This window comes from Monomorium pharaonis, chromosome 10, assembly GCF_013373865.1.
Source record: "Monomorium pharaonis isolate MP-MQ-018 chromosome 10, ASM1337386v2, whole genome shotgun sequence".
NCBI classification, from domain to species: domain Eukaryota; kingdom Metazoa; phylum Arthropoda; class Insecta; order Hymenoptera; family Formicidae; genus Monomorium; species Monomorium pharaonis.
The window spans coordinates 450,860-465,249 of NC_050476.1; the positions used below are offsets into that span (position 1 = coordinate 450,860).

General features: G+C 36.9%; 1 protein-coding gene across 7 annotated transcripts in view; it reads right to left on the reverse strand.

The window, feature by feature from the left end:
* The window catches only part of LOC105839341 (homeodomain-interacting protein kinase 2), a 52,002-nt gene that overhangs the window by 22,217 nt on the left and 15,395 nt on the right, over nucleotides 1–14,390 (reverse strand). For 6 of the 7 annotated variants that reach the window (XM_028193920.2, XM_028193922.2, XM_028193924.2 and 3 more), the window contains exons 1-5: nucleotides 8,998–9,345; nucleotides 1,045–1,353; nucleotides 858–950; nucleotides 526–744; nucleotides 86–458 (exon numbers count right to left, since the gene is read on the reverse strand). In XM_028193920.2, the coding sequence (XP_028049721.1) occupies nucleotides 86–458; nucleotides 526–744; nucleotides 858–950; nucleotides 1,045–1,353; nucleotides 8,998–9,345 (1,342 nt within the window). Of the gene's footprint in view, nucleotides 1–85; nucleotides 459–525; nucleotides 745–857; nucleotides 951–1,044; nucleotides 1,354–8,997; nucleotides 9,349–14,390 lie in introns of those variants that run through there. The other variant, XM_012685586.3, reaches the window with a different exon arrangement.

A 14,390-nucleotide genomic window follows, 5' to 3' on the forward strand; every position in this document is an offset into this window, starting at 1 on the left:
CTAAATATACATGCAAAATTTGTAAAAGAAAAGTTTCCGCTAATCGATAATGTTGTTTTGTAGTTAACAATCAAAGTTTACGCACTGTCCATGTCCCGATAAAAAAATTTTGTTGTTTTGCTAGCATTGTTTAGCATATGCTCAGTCGGTAGGCCCTGCGTTTGACTTATATATCGAATTTGATCATATTCGGAACTGCCCGGATATAGAGGCCATCCCAGAAACAACTCTGCGACCACACAGCCGAGCGACCACATATCTATCGCTTCACAATACGGAAGTCCCAGTATGATCTCGGGTGCGCGGTAGTATCGCGATTGCAGGTAGGTGTTACAGACGGCTTTGGATACGTGCGAGGCCGATCCGAAATCAATGACTTTCACTCGATAGGGCTGACGCATTGGATCCACCAGCATAATGTTCTCTGGTTTCAAATCAGCATGTATCAATCCTAATTGCTGTAAAGGTAAAGGCATTTGCGCGTTAATTCTCAATATAATAATACTAACTACAATGATACTGTACCTTCAGTTTCAACAGCGCAGTCAATACTTGCTGCAGAATGGGCCTAATGTACTTGAGCGGTAAAGGTGAAAATTTATTCTGCTTCAAGAAATCGTAGAGGTTTTGTTCTAACATTTCAAATACCAAGCAGGTATGTGATTTGTGCTGGAAGCACTCGTAGGCGCGCACGAAATTGAACTCATCCGCATTTTCCTGACTAAGTCGAGACAGGATGGAGACCTGCAAAGTATAATAAATATGATAAATTGTCCGGGATAAATTGTACAGAGATATAAATCAGCTGACGTTTATGATCCAAATATCCGCGTCTTCTTTTTACTTGCAATACGTACCTCAATCTGACCTTGGCGCGCATACGAAGGATGGTTCTTTAGAATTTTGATGGCTACTATGTCGCTTGTTCCTTTTTTCCAACATTTTACAACCTGTAAGAAATCGATTTGTCAATCCTGCTTTGACGAGGAAAAATAAACGGTCAATTTAAAATATAAGAGTTTAAATTACACAGCAAATCCTTACCTGTCCGAAAGTACCTCTGCCGAGAAACTCGAGGACTTCATACTGGTTGGTCATAGAGTAGAGAACTTCGTGCTGCACCAAATGATAATCCCCGTCGCCCTGGGGATTGCTACTGCCGCCGCCGTTGGCCGCGTTGGCCACTTGCTTGCTATGCGCCGTCATACTCGCCTGCTTGCTGTGTTGTTGCTGTTGTTGTTGCTGCAGCTGCTGTTGCTGTTGAGTATGGTGCGACACTACAGAACTACCCACCACATTCGCGGAGTGGATTGCCAGGCCGTCACCATTACCTTCCCTCGACCAAGTTTTTCTCTGTAGGAGGAATATACCTTATAAAAAATATTTGAGCGTTAAGAGATCGCCGTCGATGGTAGAATACAGAAGATGCAGCATTAAATTGGGTGGCTAGACGGACGAGAGCAATCATAACGAGGAACAATACATCTTTTAATATACACTGAGAGAAAAAAGCTTATTGAACTTGATTGAATTTCTTCAGTTCAAGTATTCATAGATTTAACTTTAAATCATTAGCATTAACATAGATTAATCACAATCTCAGTTTAACTTTTTATTTTTTTCTAATCAGAATTAAAAAAAGATAGAAAGCAAGTTACATATATACATATATACATGTATACATACATACATACATATATATACATACGCAAACAAACATTAAATACATAAATACTTCAAGTATTTATATATTTATATATTTAACTTAAATACATAAAATACTTAAATTTCAGTTTAAGTATTTATATATTATATTTAAATACATAAATACTCTCTAAATTTCGTAAAGTGAAAAATTACTCGAAAATTGCACGAGTACAATTTTCACTCCTTTACAGTGAAATTTCCCTCCACGAGACTCGAAGAGTACCTGAAGAAATCTAGCCAAGTTGAAAAATTTAGTAAAGCTAACAGCAATATTTTTTCTCAGTGTTACAGCCCTCGACGACACACAACTCGCACATCTCCGAAAAACCCAAAAATGCGAGCGTGCTACCTGTGACGGACGATCCCAGGGATTTGATATTTTTTGCGTTAGCATCGAAGCGACGAAGAAAAGCTTCGGTCGCCGCCGATAGCGTGATTCGCATTCGCGCGTCGTTGGAGATCAATTAATGGGCGCGTGCCTGTAGAGCGAACATTATGTATCGCGTACATCCTGCGCGTTCGTGCGTTCTATACGTGAACAATGGCAGCATGAATCAAATGCCCGCTCATCGATCGAGGGAGGATCCAAGAAACAATTCTCCCCTCCCCCCTCTCTCTTTTTTCGATCGTCAGAACGAAACAACCGATGTTCCATTTCTATCAAGAATCACTGTATCAGTAAACAATAATCAGTAAATAGAATTACATTTTCATGTAAAGAATAATTTTAATTAACTCTGTAGAAAGATTAGACCTAAAGCATCAACTAATTTACAATTTATTATTTTAAAGTTTAATTATTTTAATATTTTAATTATTTAATTATTTAATTATTTTTGTTAAATAATTATTAACTGGTGATTGTTCAGGTGATCCAATGTAGATTAACTTTTCTTTCAATTTAACTTACTCTTTATTTTTTCTAATTGTTAGAACTGTTAAGAGATAAAGAATAAATGGTTCTCGAGCCTTTTTATACGAGAACTTGATTAAAAATTTTGAAAATAAGCTTTGATATGTGTGTATGTGTGTGTGTGTGTGTAAGCATTCTTTAATTTTTTTCAATTTTTTGATCATATAGTTTCCTTTAAATAATTTAAAATAACATTAAATCTTGTGAAAAGGATGATTTTGATGTAGTTATTAACGTACTTGCAAACAAAATATAAAAATTTTGAAAAATTATACTCATAAAAAAGAATGGAGTTTATATATACCAAGAACATTTTAAATAAAAAAATAGTTTTATTGGAAAAAATAAAGAATGCTTTATACAATTCTCTTTAAACATAACGTCACACTAGTGCAAATGTGACAATTTTACTTTGATTACATTTAAATCATTATCATATAAATATTTATAAATAATAAATCATCGTTTTTATTATTTAAATTTTGTTCATTATTTATTTATATTTAAGAGAATCAATTGGGAAACCTCCTTAAACTTTAATCTCGATTTAACCTTACTGTTTATCTTTTTCTCAGAACTGGAAAGTGATAAAGAGTGAATTAAAACGAGATTAAAACTAATCTACACCGATAGAAACGGACACGAGTCTGTCGTCGTCCGCCCGGTCCCTCGCGAATTTCCGGTGCCAGTCGCGGTTTCTGCGAATCCGGCAGAAATTCGCGGACATCACGCGCTGGGACGCGATATCCGCGCGACGTGATGGCCGGTATACATATGAAATATGTAATGGGAGCCTTGAAAGCGCAATCGATAGTTAACTACGCCATACGGAAACGTTATCTACGCCGCGTCGTGCCGCGTCGTGCCGCGCCGGCCGCCCCAGCTGCGCGATGCGTTCGTGACACCGCGCGCGCAACGGATCGCGACCGATAGACGACCGAAACGCGAGCCACGGTTCTCTGTAATTATCCTCGCCGGTGCGCAGTTCGCGGATGCACGTGCACTCGGTGTATGACCGGCGCCGAGGGAGAGGGAGAGGAGAAGGCAGACGGGAGCGCGCGGAGGGCGGCCGGGCCTCCAGGAGGAGGAAGGAATCTTTACGGCTTCGAGGAATCGGATTATCCGCGCGGAGGCTCTTCCTCAGGCCTCCTCGGGTCGACGATACCGATGCACCCGCTTCCGGATGACAACAAACTCTCCCGTTCTCGCCCGGAAAAGAAAAAAAAGGAAGGAAGGGAGTATATATATTCGTAATATTTTTTTCTTTTAATAAGTGAAACAGCACGAAGTAGCACAACGTAGCGGTCGCCTATGATTCGGTCGAGGATTCGTAAATCGATCGATCGGCGGCGACGGCGGCAGCGACGACCGCGGTGCAGGCGGGTCGTATGAGCCAGAGGATGACGTACAGGTGCACAAAGTGCGACAACTATCGCTGCCGCTCGTTTGTAGTGATATTCATAAAGTTAGCCTTCCCGGTAATAGACGTCACTTTCCCACGACAACATTGCGCGCCGTACGCTCGCTCGCTCGAATCGGGGAATTAACGAGCGTCGAGGAAATTGTGATACCTCCTCCCTTGTCATTAGGGGCTCGTTAACTCTCGGACGTGTATGGTGTCGTCGGCGAGAACGCTAATTCGAACGCGCGAATGCGGGAATGCGGCGTAGTTCGGTTCGAGAGGATCGCGGTCCTCCTCGTCCAAGTTGCGGAGTATCACGCGACGTATATCGGCATGCATGCCGAATAGATTCAGTCGCTAGCTGGCTGGCTGGCTGGCTGGCTGGCTGACTACTATTACTACTAATGCTACGGTGTGCCAGCGTTTAAACGCCGAATTAAACGGTTGTGCAATTTAGGCCCGTTTCTACCAATATAGATTAATTTTAATCTCGGTTTAACTAATTATTCTTTATCTTTTCTAATTTTTAGAACTAGATTAAGATAGCAAGTAAGTTAAACTGAGATTAAAGTTAATTTACATTGATAGAAGTTGGGCCTTAAAGCCGATCCGAAACGCATGCGAGTTTGAAAAAAAGTTTGATAATAGCTGCCAAGTTTTATTTCATTTTTAGCGAATTAAATATTTAGTAAATATCACCAAATGCACTAAAGATGTCAAGAAAATTTTCTCTTAGAATTTATCCTCAAAATCATGGCAGTTGTGAAACAACACAGACTCCGAAGAATCTTAATATAATTTTAAAATTTAATTATTTTTTATTATATTACAGAATAATGGTTTCTAAAGTTTTATTAAATTTTACTAAAAGTAAAGTTCGTGATTGTGAGGGTAAATTCTAGGAGGAAATTCTCTCTGTGTAATATCTAATCGTTTGAAAACTGCTAAATATTTAAAAAAGTAAAAGTAGTGTTTAGTTGATTTGGGTTATATGAACTAAATATTTTATTAAAATTATTTTATTCAAATTTTAGTAACAGACTAAACTTGATTATTATTATCAGCCTTTTTTTCAATGCAGCGTTACAATAAGAACGGTAAGTCGCGCGACGCACAATGAATCGAAATATCGGAATTAGTGGATGACATTTTTCTTACGATAGCTCGACATTTATATCTTTCATATCTCCATTTTAAGATAAAATTAAGTGTGAATAAACGATATTGATTGATAATTTGGATCCCGAAATTTTATTGTTCAAGGATTGTAATAATTTATTTTTTCTTCTTGCAATAATTGATGTCTCCTTGAAAATTTGTTTCAAATCTATATATATATATATATATATATATATATATATATACATATATATTGTTTAAAATAATTTTTAGTTAAATATAATAGACAATAGACTTTCCGTAAAAACATAAACGAGTCATGTTTATGTCGTTGTAAAAATAATTTTTAAAATAAAATTTTCTTTGTTTCAACATTTAAATTTTATTTAAAAACGAATATAAATTAGCACTAATATTCACATTTTTTTACTTTATACATTTTCTAAATCATACTTTAAAAACGGTGTTTACAGTGACCACTACTATTCCAGGGCTCATCAAAAAGTAAAATGACACAAGCTTTATAAAGTTGAAGCCTAGATATAGATATATAGTACTTGATAGTAAACGGTTTTCAAAATATTGTGTTTAAACAAAATGGCAAAATCAACACAGTGATTTTTCATTATGAATTATTTTTCTTGGTTGCAACAAAAAATTCAATACGTAAAAAAATCTTACATCAAACATTACAGAGTTTTTAAAATCCATAAAAATGTGTATTTTACAAATCGATAAGTCGAGCTATCTTTAAAATATCGCGAAAATATGATTTAAGGCGACGCCATTATACAATTTTTTCAATGTCAAATAGAAAAAAATATCATCTTTCCAATGGAACAAATACAATTTCTATAGCTTTTCATAGGCGGAGAATAATCGAATTGAGATCGACTTTCTTACTGTTTCAGTTTTTCTGAAGAATGTTTAAGGAAATTTGGAGCGAAGCTCAACAGTTTGTAATTTTTTAAATATCTCTGACTTTTTTAAATTTTCTTGATTTTTCAATTTATCAATATACGATAAAATATTATAGATAACTATACGCAAAAAACAATTGCAAAATGTATCAGGTTGACCGCGTAAAATGTTATAGATAGGTAGGTCCTTGATTGTACAATTTCAAGGCACAGTCAGAAGCAACGTTTCATCAGCAATTTTGGAATTATAGCAATGTTAATGTTCAAGTAACGATGCCGAAGTACTTGTCAATAAAAAGCCGATTTAAAGGGTTTTGATTTGATTATACAATACATTTTTTATACTTTAAATTAAAAAATGACGACTTCATTTTCTCGCCCGCGTTTACTAATCTTATAGTTTTGACCCACTGTGCGACGCAGTAAGCAACGTGTTACCATGTTTTGTGTGTCGCGAACGGCGCGCGGAGCGAAAATGTTAGGAGACACTCGTACCGCGAACACAATGAATCAGCGAAAACATTACACGACAATGTAGTTACGATCCGCGCAATACTACCAAATCGACGACATCGGGTCGCGACTATAACGTGAAACTTTGTCGGATAGATAGAACGAGCAGCGCTCGTCGAGAAGGAGATGCCGAGGACGGCGCGGGGAGGTCGGACGAAACATCGGTGCGATTCTCCAACAACAGATGTTAAGACGAGCTTATGGACGAGCTCGTGTCACGCACAACGGTTTCGAACCATGGCGAGGTCACCGCGGAATCCGCGGATTAGCCTCTCTCGTTGCCGATTAATCGAGGGACGATTCTATTGAACGCGGGCGTCGTGACGCGACTGTCGGGAGAGACGGCCGCGGAGATTGGAGCAAAATGCAAGCGATCGAGAACGACACGCGAACGGACGGTACAGTATCTTCTTGGTACAATCTCAGCCTTTCCCTTTCGCCCCGGCGAGAAGAAGGCATCGCAGTTGCGAAGCGAGAAGTATCACGACTTCACGTCGTTGCCAAAGCACAGGCGTCTCTCTCTCTCTCTCTCTCTCTCTCTCGCCGGCTGAAATGACCGCGACTCTCCTATAGTCTTCTCCTTGCCTGCGCCGTATGCCAATAAGCGGTTAACAGTCATTAAGTTTTATTTGTCGGAACGCTAAAGACGGCGACCGCGAAGGAAAGTTTCTCCCGCGCCTGCTCTCCATTAAGGAGAATACAAAAAACTAAACGGCGAAACGTTACCGCGGTTATTCCCAGTTCTCGCGTATTAACAACACACAACGCGCACAACGCCGATGACGGTCGGCACGAGAGGATACGGAGCGAAGTGGCGAAACGACAACAAGTAGCAGCAACCGCCGCCGCCGCCGCCGCCGCCGCCGCTGCGAAACACGAAACCAGCAAACAAACGACATTAAGACATATTGCGGATTGTTTGCTCATTGTGCAGATTATGCGCCATACTAAAAGAACAGAAAACATACAAAAAAGCTGCGCGTTTAGCGAAAAATATGGACAAACATTAAGAAGGTTCTCCGATCTTTTCACGTCATGTGTAAAAACTCGAACATATTTCCAGAAAAGGTTGACGATTGATATATGGACGTTTTCTGAATATATCCCCAGTTTTTTGAACATATAAATTTCTTTAGAAAAACTTTCTAAAATATTCAAGAAAAGATTTTAAGAAATTTTATTGTAAACAAAGTATAAGAATATTGAAAAACTATATAGTTATGAGAAAGAATAAAGTTTAAAGAACATTTTGAAATTAAAAAAATTGATTGACCGTATTATTTCGTCGTAAGAGTATGTAAAATATTTACGAATTCTCTATAAATATGATCATACAGGTGAGAATGTGGCAATCTTGCTTATTATTACGTTTAAATCACATTATCGTAAATAATTGTCAATATTGTAAAGAAAATATTTTTTGAAGTAATTCACATTACCGTTTTATTCATATTTGATTCATTATATTTAGAGGATGGTAATGCCAAAAACTTCTACGTGAAAAGACACACGTAAATAAAATCGTGTGACTGCCCCTTCACAAAAATAAGTTGGAGAACTTCCATAATAATAAATACAGCTGAAAAACAGAAAAAGAAAGAGAAGGTGAAAGGAGACTCGATCGATGATAACGTTGTCAAAATCGAAAAAAAAATTAATGATTAAACTTGAAATACGAGTCTCTAATTTCAGTTCTCTAATTCTGATCTTTAGCTCACGACCTTTAGAATGGACGAGCACAAGATAAAACTGCGGCCGTGCTAGATTTAGCACGTCGAACGTGTAGACGACACAAGGGAACACGAATTGTCCATTGAACAATTACAAGCGCGACTTTTAAGGGTGTATCGGACATACAATCTTAAACAAAAGTGCATGAAATTTGAAATACTTAAATATCCACGCCTAACGCATAGTAAATCTAGATGTAAGAAACTTGAACGATAATTGGAGTCTTATTTTTACTCTTACAAAGGTATTTTTCACGTATTTGTGATTTTTTTCACTTATGAGTTTAAACTTTTGACAGTGAAAATGCACAATTATCTCAAGTTGTATTTTATTTCTTTAAAACGGTGTAGTGAAGACAATTGAAACTTGGTAGATATTTTCATCTATTCATATACTAGATATACAAAAAAAATTAAAAACGCTGGTATTATTTCTTCTATATTTTTTTAGCTGTTTCATCTGTCAAGATCCTCTTTTTCCATAAGATAGAAAAGGATACCATGTAAAATCAGTGAAAATTAAAATAGTTATAACTCAGCAACCGTTTAGTGCATGCGTTTTCAATTTTTTTGCAGTACATTAGGAAAACTAAGAGAACAATTTTACAAATTTTTAGCAATTTTGTACCATTTTAAACTTCAGTTCGATACATCCTTAAAAGAAACATAGAAAGCAGAACAGCGTCAACCAACCTTCTGGCCACAGCGCTGGTACGTGTCTAAGAGCTTGATCGTCGAGGCTCGTACCAAGGTCTGCTGGTTCGGACTACTCTTCTGCAGCGCATTATTATTGTGCAGCGAGCTGAACGCGGTATTAGCACCGTTCACGGAGTACCGTTGTTGTAGACCGGTATTGTCCAATTGGTAGTCGCTGGTCGATTGGACCAATGCGTGCTGGATCACCGGCTGGCTCACGTTGTAATCCAACTTGCGCTTCTTACTGTGGTGGTGACCGGTGTTGTTACTGCTGCTGCTGCTGCTGCTGCTGCTGCTGCCGTTGACGCTACTCGTCTGCTGTGTTTGGATGAACATGTCACACATTCCCTGCAATCGGAAAGTAATAACTCCGTTAATGTCGAACGCAATGGCGATCCATTAATTTCTTTGCGACATAAATTTTTATCTACTATTATATTCATTATATATTACTTTCGTTTAAAAAGATCTGATTGCATAAATTAGAAATCTGGTAGATTCAATCTGTACATCCATTCGGAAATGGTCGAATCAACATTCTGCTAGAAACTGCTAGAGAATCATGATTAATTCTTTCCTTAAATTAAATATATCTTTTAGTCGGTTGTTCCAACTTCTTGGTAAACTTACCTATCAGATAAACATATGTTTGCCTTCATTTATTCAAGAAAAGAAATGAAGATAGACACATGCTTACCTGGTAGGTAAATTTACCAAGAAGTTGGAACAACCGACCCTTAATAATATATGTATATAATTTAAATCTAGTACATCAGCCACACTTGAGTAAAAAAAAGTGTTTAGTGAATATAACTAAAATTTTTATAGAGCCAATCAGAAGATGCTAATTGAATCTTGATAATTAAGTCTATTAAATGTTTAACTTAAATAGAAAGATTTTTCTCTTAGAAATTAATTGGATTCGATTAAAGTTTTAATTTTTTTTACATTATATATGGGCTGTGTTACATAACATATAATATACAATATATGTTTGATTAAAATTATAGTAAAATTTTTCGAAGTCCGGGATGCATGCAGTTACTTCGATTTTGAAGGTAAATTCTCTCCGTATAAAATATCGAATCCAATTGTCATAATTATCTGTTTGGATTCATCAAAATGCATTCTATTATATCACGGTTTACTGGTACAATCAAAAGATTTTATTTTTTATTCAATCGATATTGATTTTTCAGGTAAAAGTTTAATCATTAAAAAAGTGCTTGAGTATTTTTTTGTAGAAAATTAAAATATCGATAGGTTAAATATTCAAGTAATAAACACTGTTTCGTCGAAAGTTTAAAAGACACTTCGATACAAAAGCGCGAGTCGCCATGACAAAAAAAAAAAAAAAAAAAAAATGCCGCAGAGAACACAAAAAGTAAGGCCAACGACCATGAATATTTTAGAGCCTCCTTCGCCGACGTGTCCACGTCGTCGATTTGGGTCAGTGATTCTCAAAGAGGTTTCGCCAGATATCATATTTCTACGCGCGTGCACAGCCGCATGCACATCGCGAAATGGTCGCGGTTCCTTTTCTTTTTTCCAATAAATGCGAAACCGCGTTGTTTGCGAAGAGCAAACAATTACCACGGGAACTCACTGGTTAAACCATCTCCAGAACGGTCTTTTATTCATTCCTGCCTCGTCACTTCATCGTCAGGGCTGAAGATTCCTAGCGCTCGTTTTCAGACTATTAACCACCTTTATCATGCGGATACATTAAAGCTTTACGTCTCGAGACACAACCTCTCGGTTTCGGGATTCTATTTCGAGAACTTCGTGGCTCTTCAGTCTATCATGGAAAATTATAAATCTCGTGACGCGCACTGTCACGTTCTACATTGAAAATTATTGCTTTGTACGCAAAAAGAGAAACGAGGTTCGTATCACGCAAGTATGACCTATAAATGAATGGAGCTCGGCTCCGCCCGAAACACGTTATCGCGCCTTCCAGCGCCTGATTTTCGACATTAATCAGCTTGACGTCAAATCGAAAACGTAATTCAGATTACATGTGTTCAAATTAAATTAATGAACCTAACGTTGCAAGGCTCCTTAATTGCGGCGACGTGCGGTCGTACCATTTTCTCGTTTGCTATCGAGTCACCGTAATTCCATCTGATCGCACTTAGATACGTGCGGTATATTGCACAACGCAGTCTGTGACTCATAATCAGAGCTGCCGCCCGAATAATACCGGGCGTACAAAAACATCCCGATCGATCGCAATCCCGCAATGTCTCGGAAACACGGCGCGTTTTCAATTCTACCTTCCCTCGTGAGTTTCCCTCGCCCGTTCCTCCTTTTGTCAATTTACCTATCATATCGGCACGCATCTCATTCTCCCTTTCTCTCTTCTTCCCCCTTTATCGCTCTCGGTCTCGCCGTCGTTTACCTGCGTGCGCGACGTGCTCTAATTATAGTGCTGACTGTCAGAAATGCTGGTCGGCACATTGTGAACGATCTACGGTACCACGAGGTACAGTTACGTTTAAGTTAACCGGCTCGGCATCCGTCGGATCTCAACAAAGTGATGCGAACAAGTAGTACGACAGATCGTCTGGCGAACCGTAAAAAAAAGCTTCTCCGCATCTTGACGCAGCAGTTACAGCGAGGCGTCTTTTCTCTCTGTTTCTATCTCTATTTCTCCTCCTTTTCCTCGCGTTACCCAGTCTTAATCGAAGTAACGAGCCTTAGTATTAAAACGCTAATTGAGGAGATCATTATAAATAACGGTATCACATTCAACGTTCCTGGCAACTTTGTTTAATTACGAGTCGTTTTTGATGTGAAAATTGGCTTACATGAACTTTCAGCGTATCAACTCTCACGTGCAGAGAATAGTGGATTTTTACAAAAATAAAAAAAAAAACGAGAATTATATTCGTGACATATGTATAACGTAACGATATATTATCCGTATATTTTGCTTGGTCGTCGTATAAAGCGGAGCAAAATATACGAGTAACACAGGTAACGCGCGCGCGAAGGCAAATAGAAATCGCGGTAATCTATTTCAACGAAATAATAAGCAGCGCTCCGTGGAACTCGCCGGGAATGTGTTCGAGGTAATTCATCAGGTCGCGTCACGGTGACTCAGCCCCGAGTAAAAGTAACGAAACTTTGCGTCACCCTGTAGGCGGCCCCCGCGCCCGTAATCCGTGTGTGTATGTGTGTGTACACGAGCGAGTACGTAGGTATGCATCACGCGCGCTTATATTCCGCGCGATGAGTCAAGCCGATCGATTGATGAAACGGGAAAATCCGAGCTTGTGCTCGCCGAACGGCCGAAAACTTTCGTGGCGAAAATTGCGAGGCCGAGCTAACAGCGTAATCCGAATGATGCCGGTCGTGTCTTAACCGTCTTGACGGATTCGCGACCGATCGTGTGTACACGGTGTACACGCAAAAATACGTCACGACGTGACGACGCGACGGTAAGAGTATGTCTACCAATCGATTCTTCCTGGCGATCTTCTTACGCTGAGAAAGAAAACATTTGTTGTAACCTGACTGAGTTTTTTAACTTGATAACTTGATTTCTTCGCAGTTCAAGTACTTCTGTATTTATTCTCCAAATATCGTAGAGTGAAACGTCACTCTAAAAAAGTGAAAACTGAGCTTGTGCAATTATATTGCCACTCTAATAAGAATACAAAAACAGTCTTGTAGAAGTTCTATTACAAGAGTAAATTTCAACTCTTGGGATAAGTTAAGGTATGATGGTCATCCGGAGAAGATGGCTAGTGGCTATAATTTCTTTAATAATTGCTAAATAATGTGTTCTTGTAATTATTTTCAAAGCTAATCGATATTTATTGTAATTTATGTGCGTATACTATTCTAAAATAAATAAATATATTGTGGATATTATATCGCGTTTTTACTTTCAATTGTCTGCAAAGTTTTTATTCCTTAACAATCGCCAACAACGTCGAATAAATTACAATTGAGCTGTCAAAATTAACATTAAACACATAACGAGGGTGTGTAAATTGTAATGTGTGATTGTATCTTTGATTTCTTGTTCTATTTTTAATAACTACTATGACTATCTTTCTCTTACAGTTTGGATAAAATGGCCCACAATTTTTTTTCGAGAGTGTTTACGTATATATTTTATAAAAAAGACAAAAATTAAATTGCGCACCTAATATTTTAAATTTGATATATACTGACAATGAGTTAAAAGGATCCTAAACTTATATGAACATTTATGATAAAAAATATTTAAAAATAAAATTATATATAATAATATGTGACAATAAAACTAAAGATGTAAAATTATAAGTTTTTTTATTATTCTATAAATGTTAAGTACATAAAATATGTATAGTCCTATAATGCTGGTCACCTTTTCCTTAAAAGTTGTAAAAGATGGCCAATGTTAATGTTTCGATATTTTGATAATATAAAATTTTTATTAAGTATTTTCTCTTTAATATCAATAGTGTAACATGCTTTAACTTGGGTAAAGTAATATACCAAACGTTATAAAAAATAATAAAAATAAAAGTACGTTTTTTTACATTTTACAAAACTGTAACCATTATACCAGAGTTTACTATATAACGTTTACTGTAGAGTGATAAATTATTCGAATAATTATACAAACTCAATTTTCACTAGCTCGACATTTAGAAAGTATAAATACTTCACTAATATTTGAATTAAAATTTTATGTATTTAAGCTAAATCTATAAATAGCTAAACTGTATGTAGAAATTTAATAAGTTAAAAAATTTGGTCAACCTACAAGTAGAAAGTACAAATTTCGTTATCCCTCTCTTTCTCTTCCTCTTAAGATAAAGTGTGCAATAAAAAATTTGTTTATGAAGGAGTGAAAATGTATGCCTTACCGACAGAGATAAAGTGGAAGACTCGAGCTGTTTAAAAGAATGATGAAAGAGTATAATTTGAATATTGTAAATAGATTATAAGTTATTATCGGTACTAGAAATACCTGAGAAAGTTAATAAAGACAATCAATCAATCATTCTTTCTTTTTTTCAAGTCAAGTTATACAAAAGCGGAGGCAGCTGTGTGCACAGAAAAATATATTAAATTTTTATAATAAACTCGAACTCACATTTACTCCTCAAAATTTCAAGACAAAAATTTACGTTCACATTTGCAAAAAGCTTACGCGTTATTTTCTGTAGAATCTTTAAAACATCTCGTAGATCGTTCAGCTGCGTTTTAATGGCGAGTCAACGTATAGGATAAACTCGGGTAAGATGACCATAATTTTTTTAAATGCAAAAGACATACTTTTATTTTTATTATTTTTTAATAGCGTTTGGTATATTACTTCACTGAAGCTTTAAGAATTGTATGTAAAACTATCGATATTAAAGAGAAAATACTTGATAAACATTTTTTAT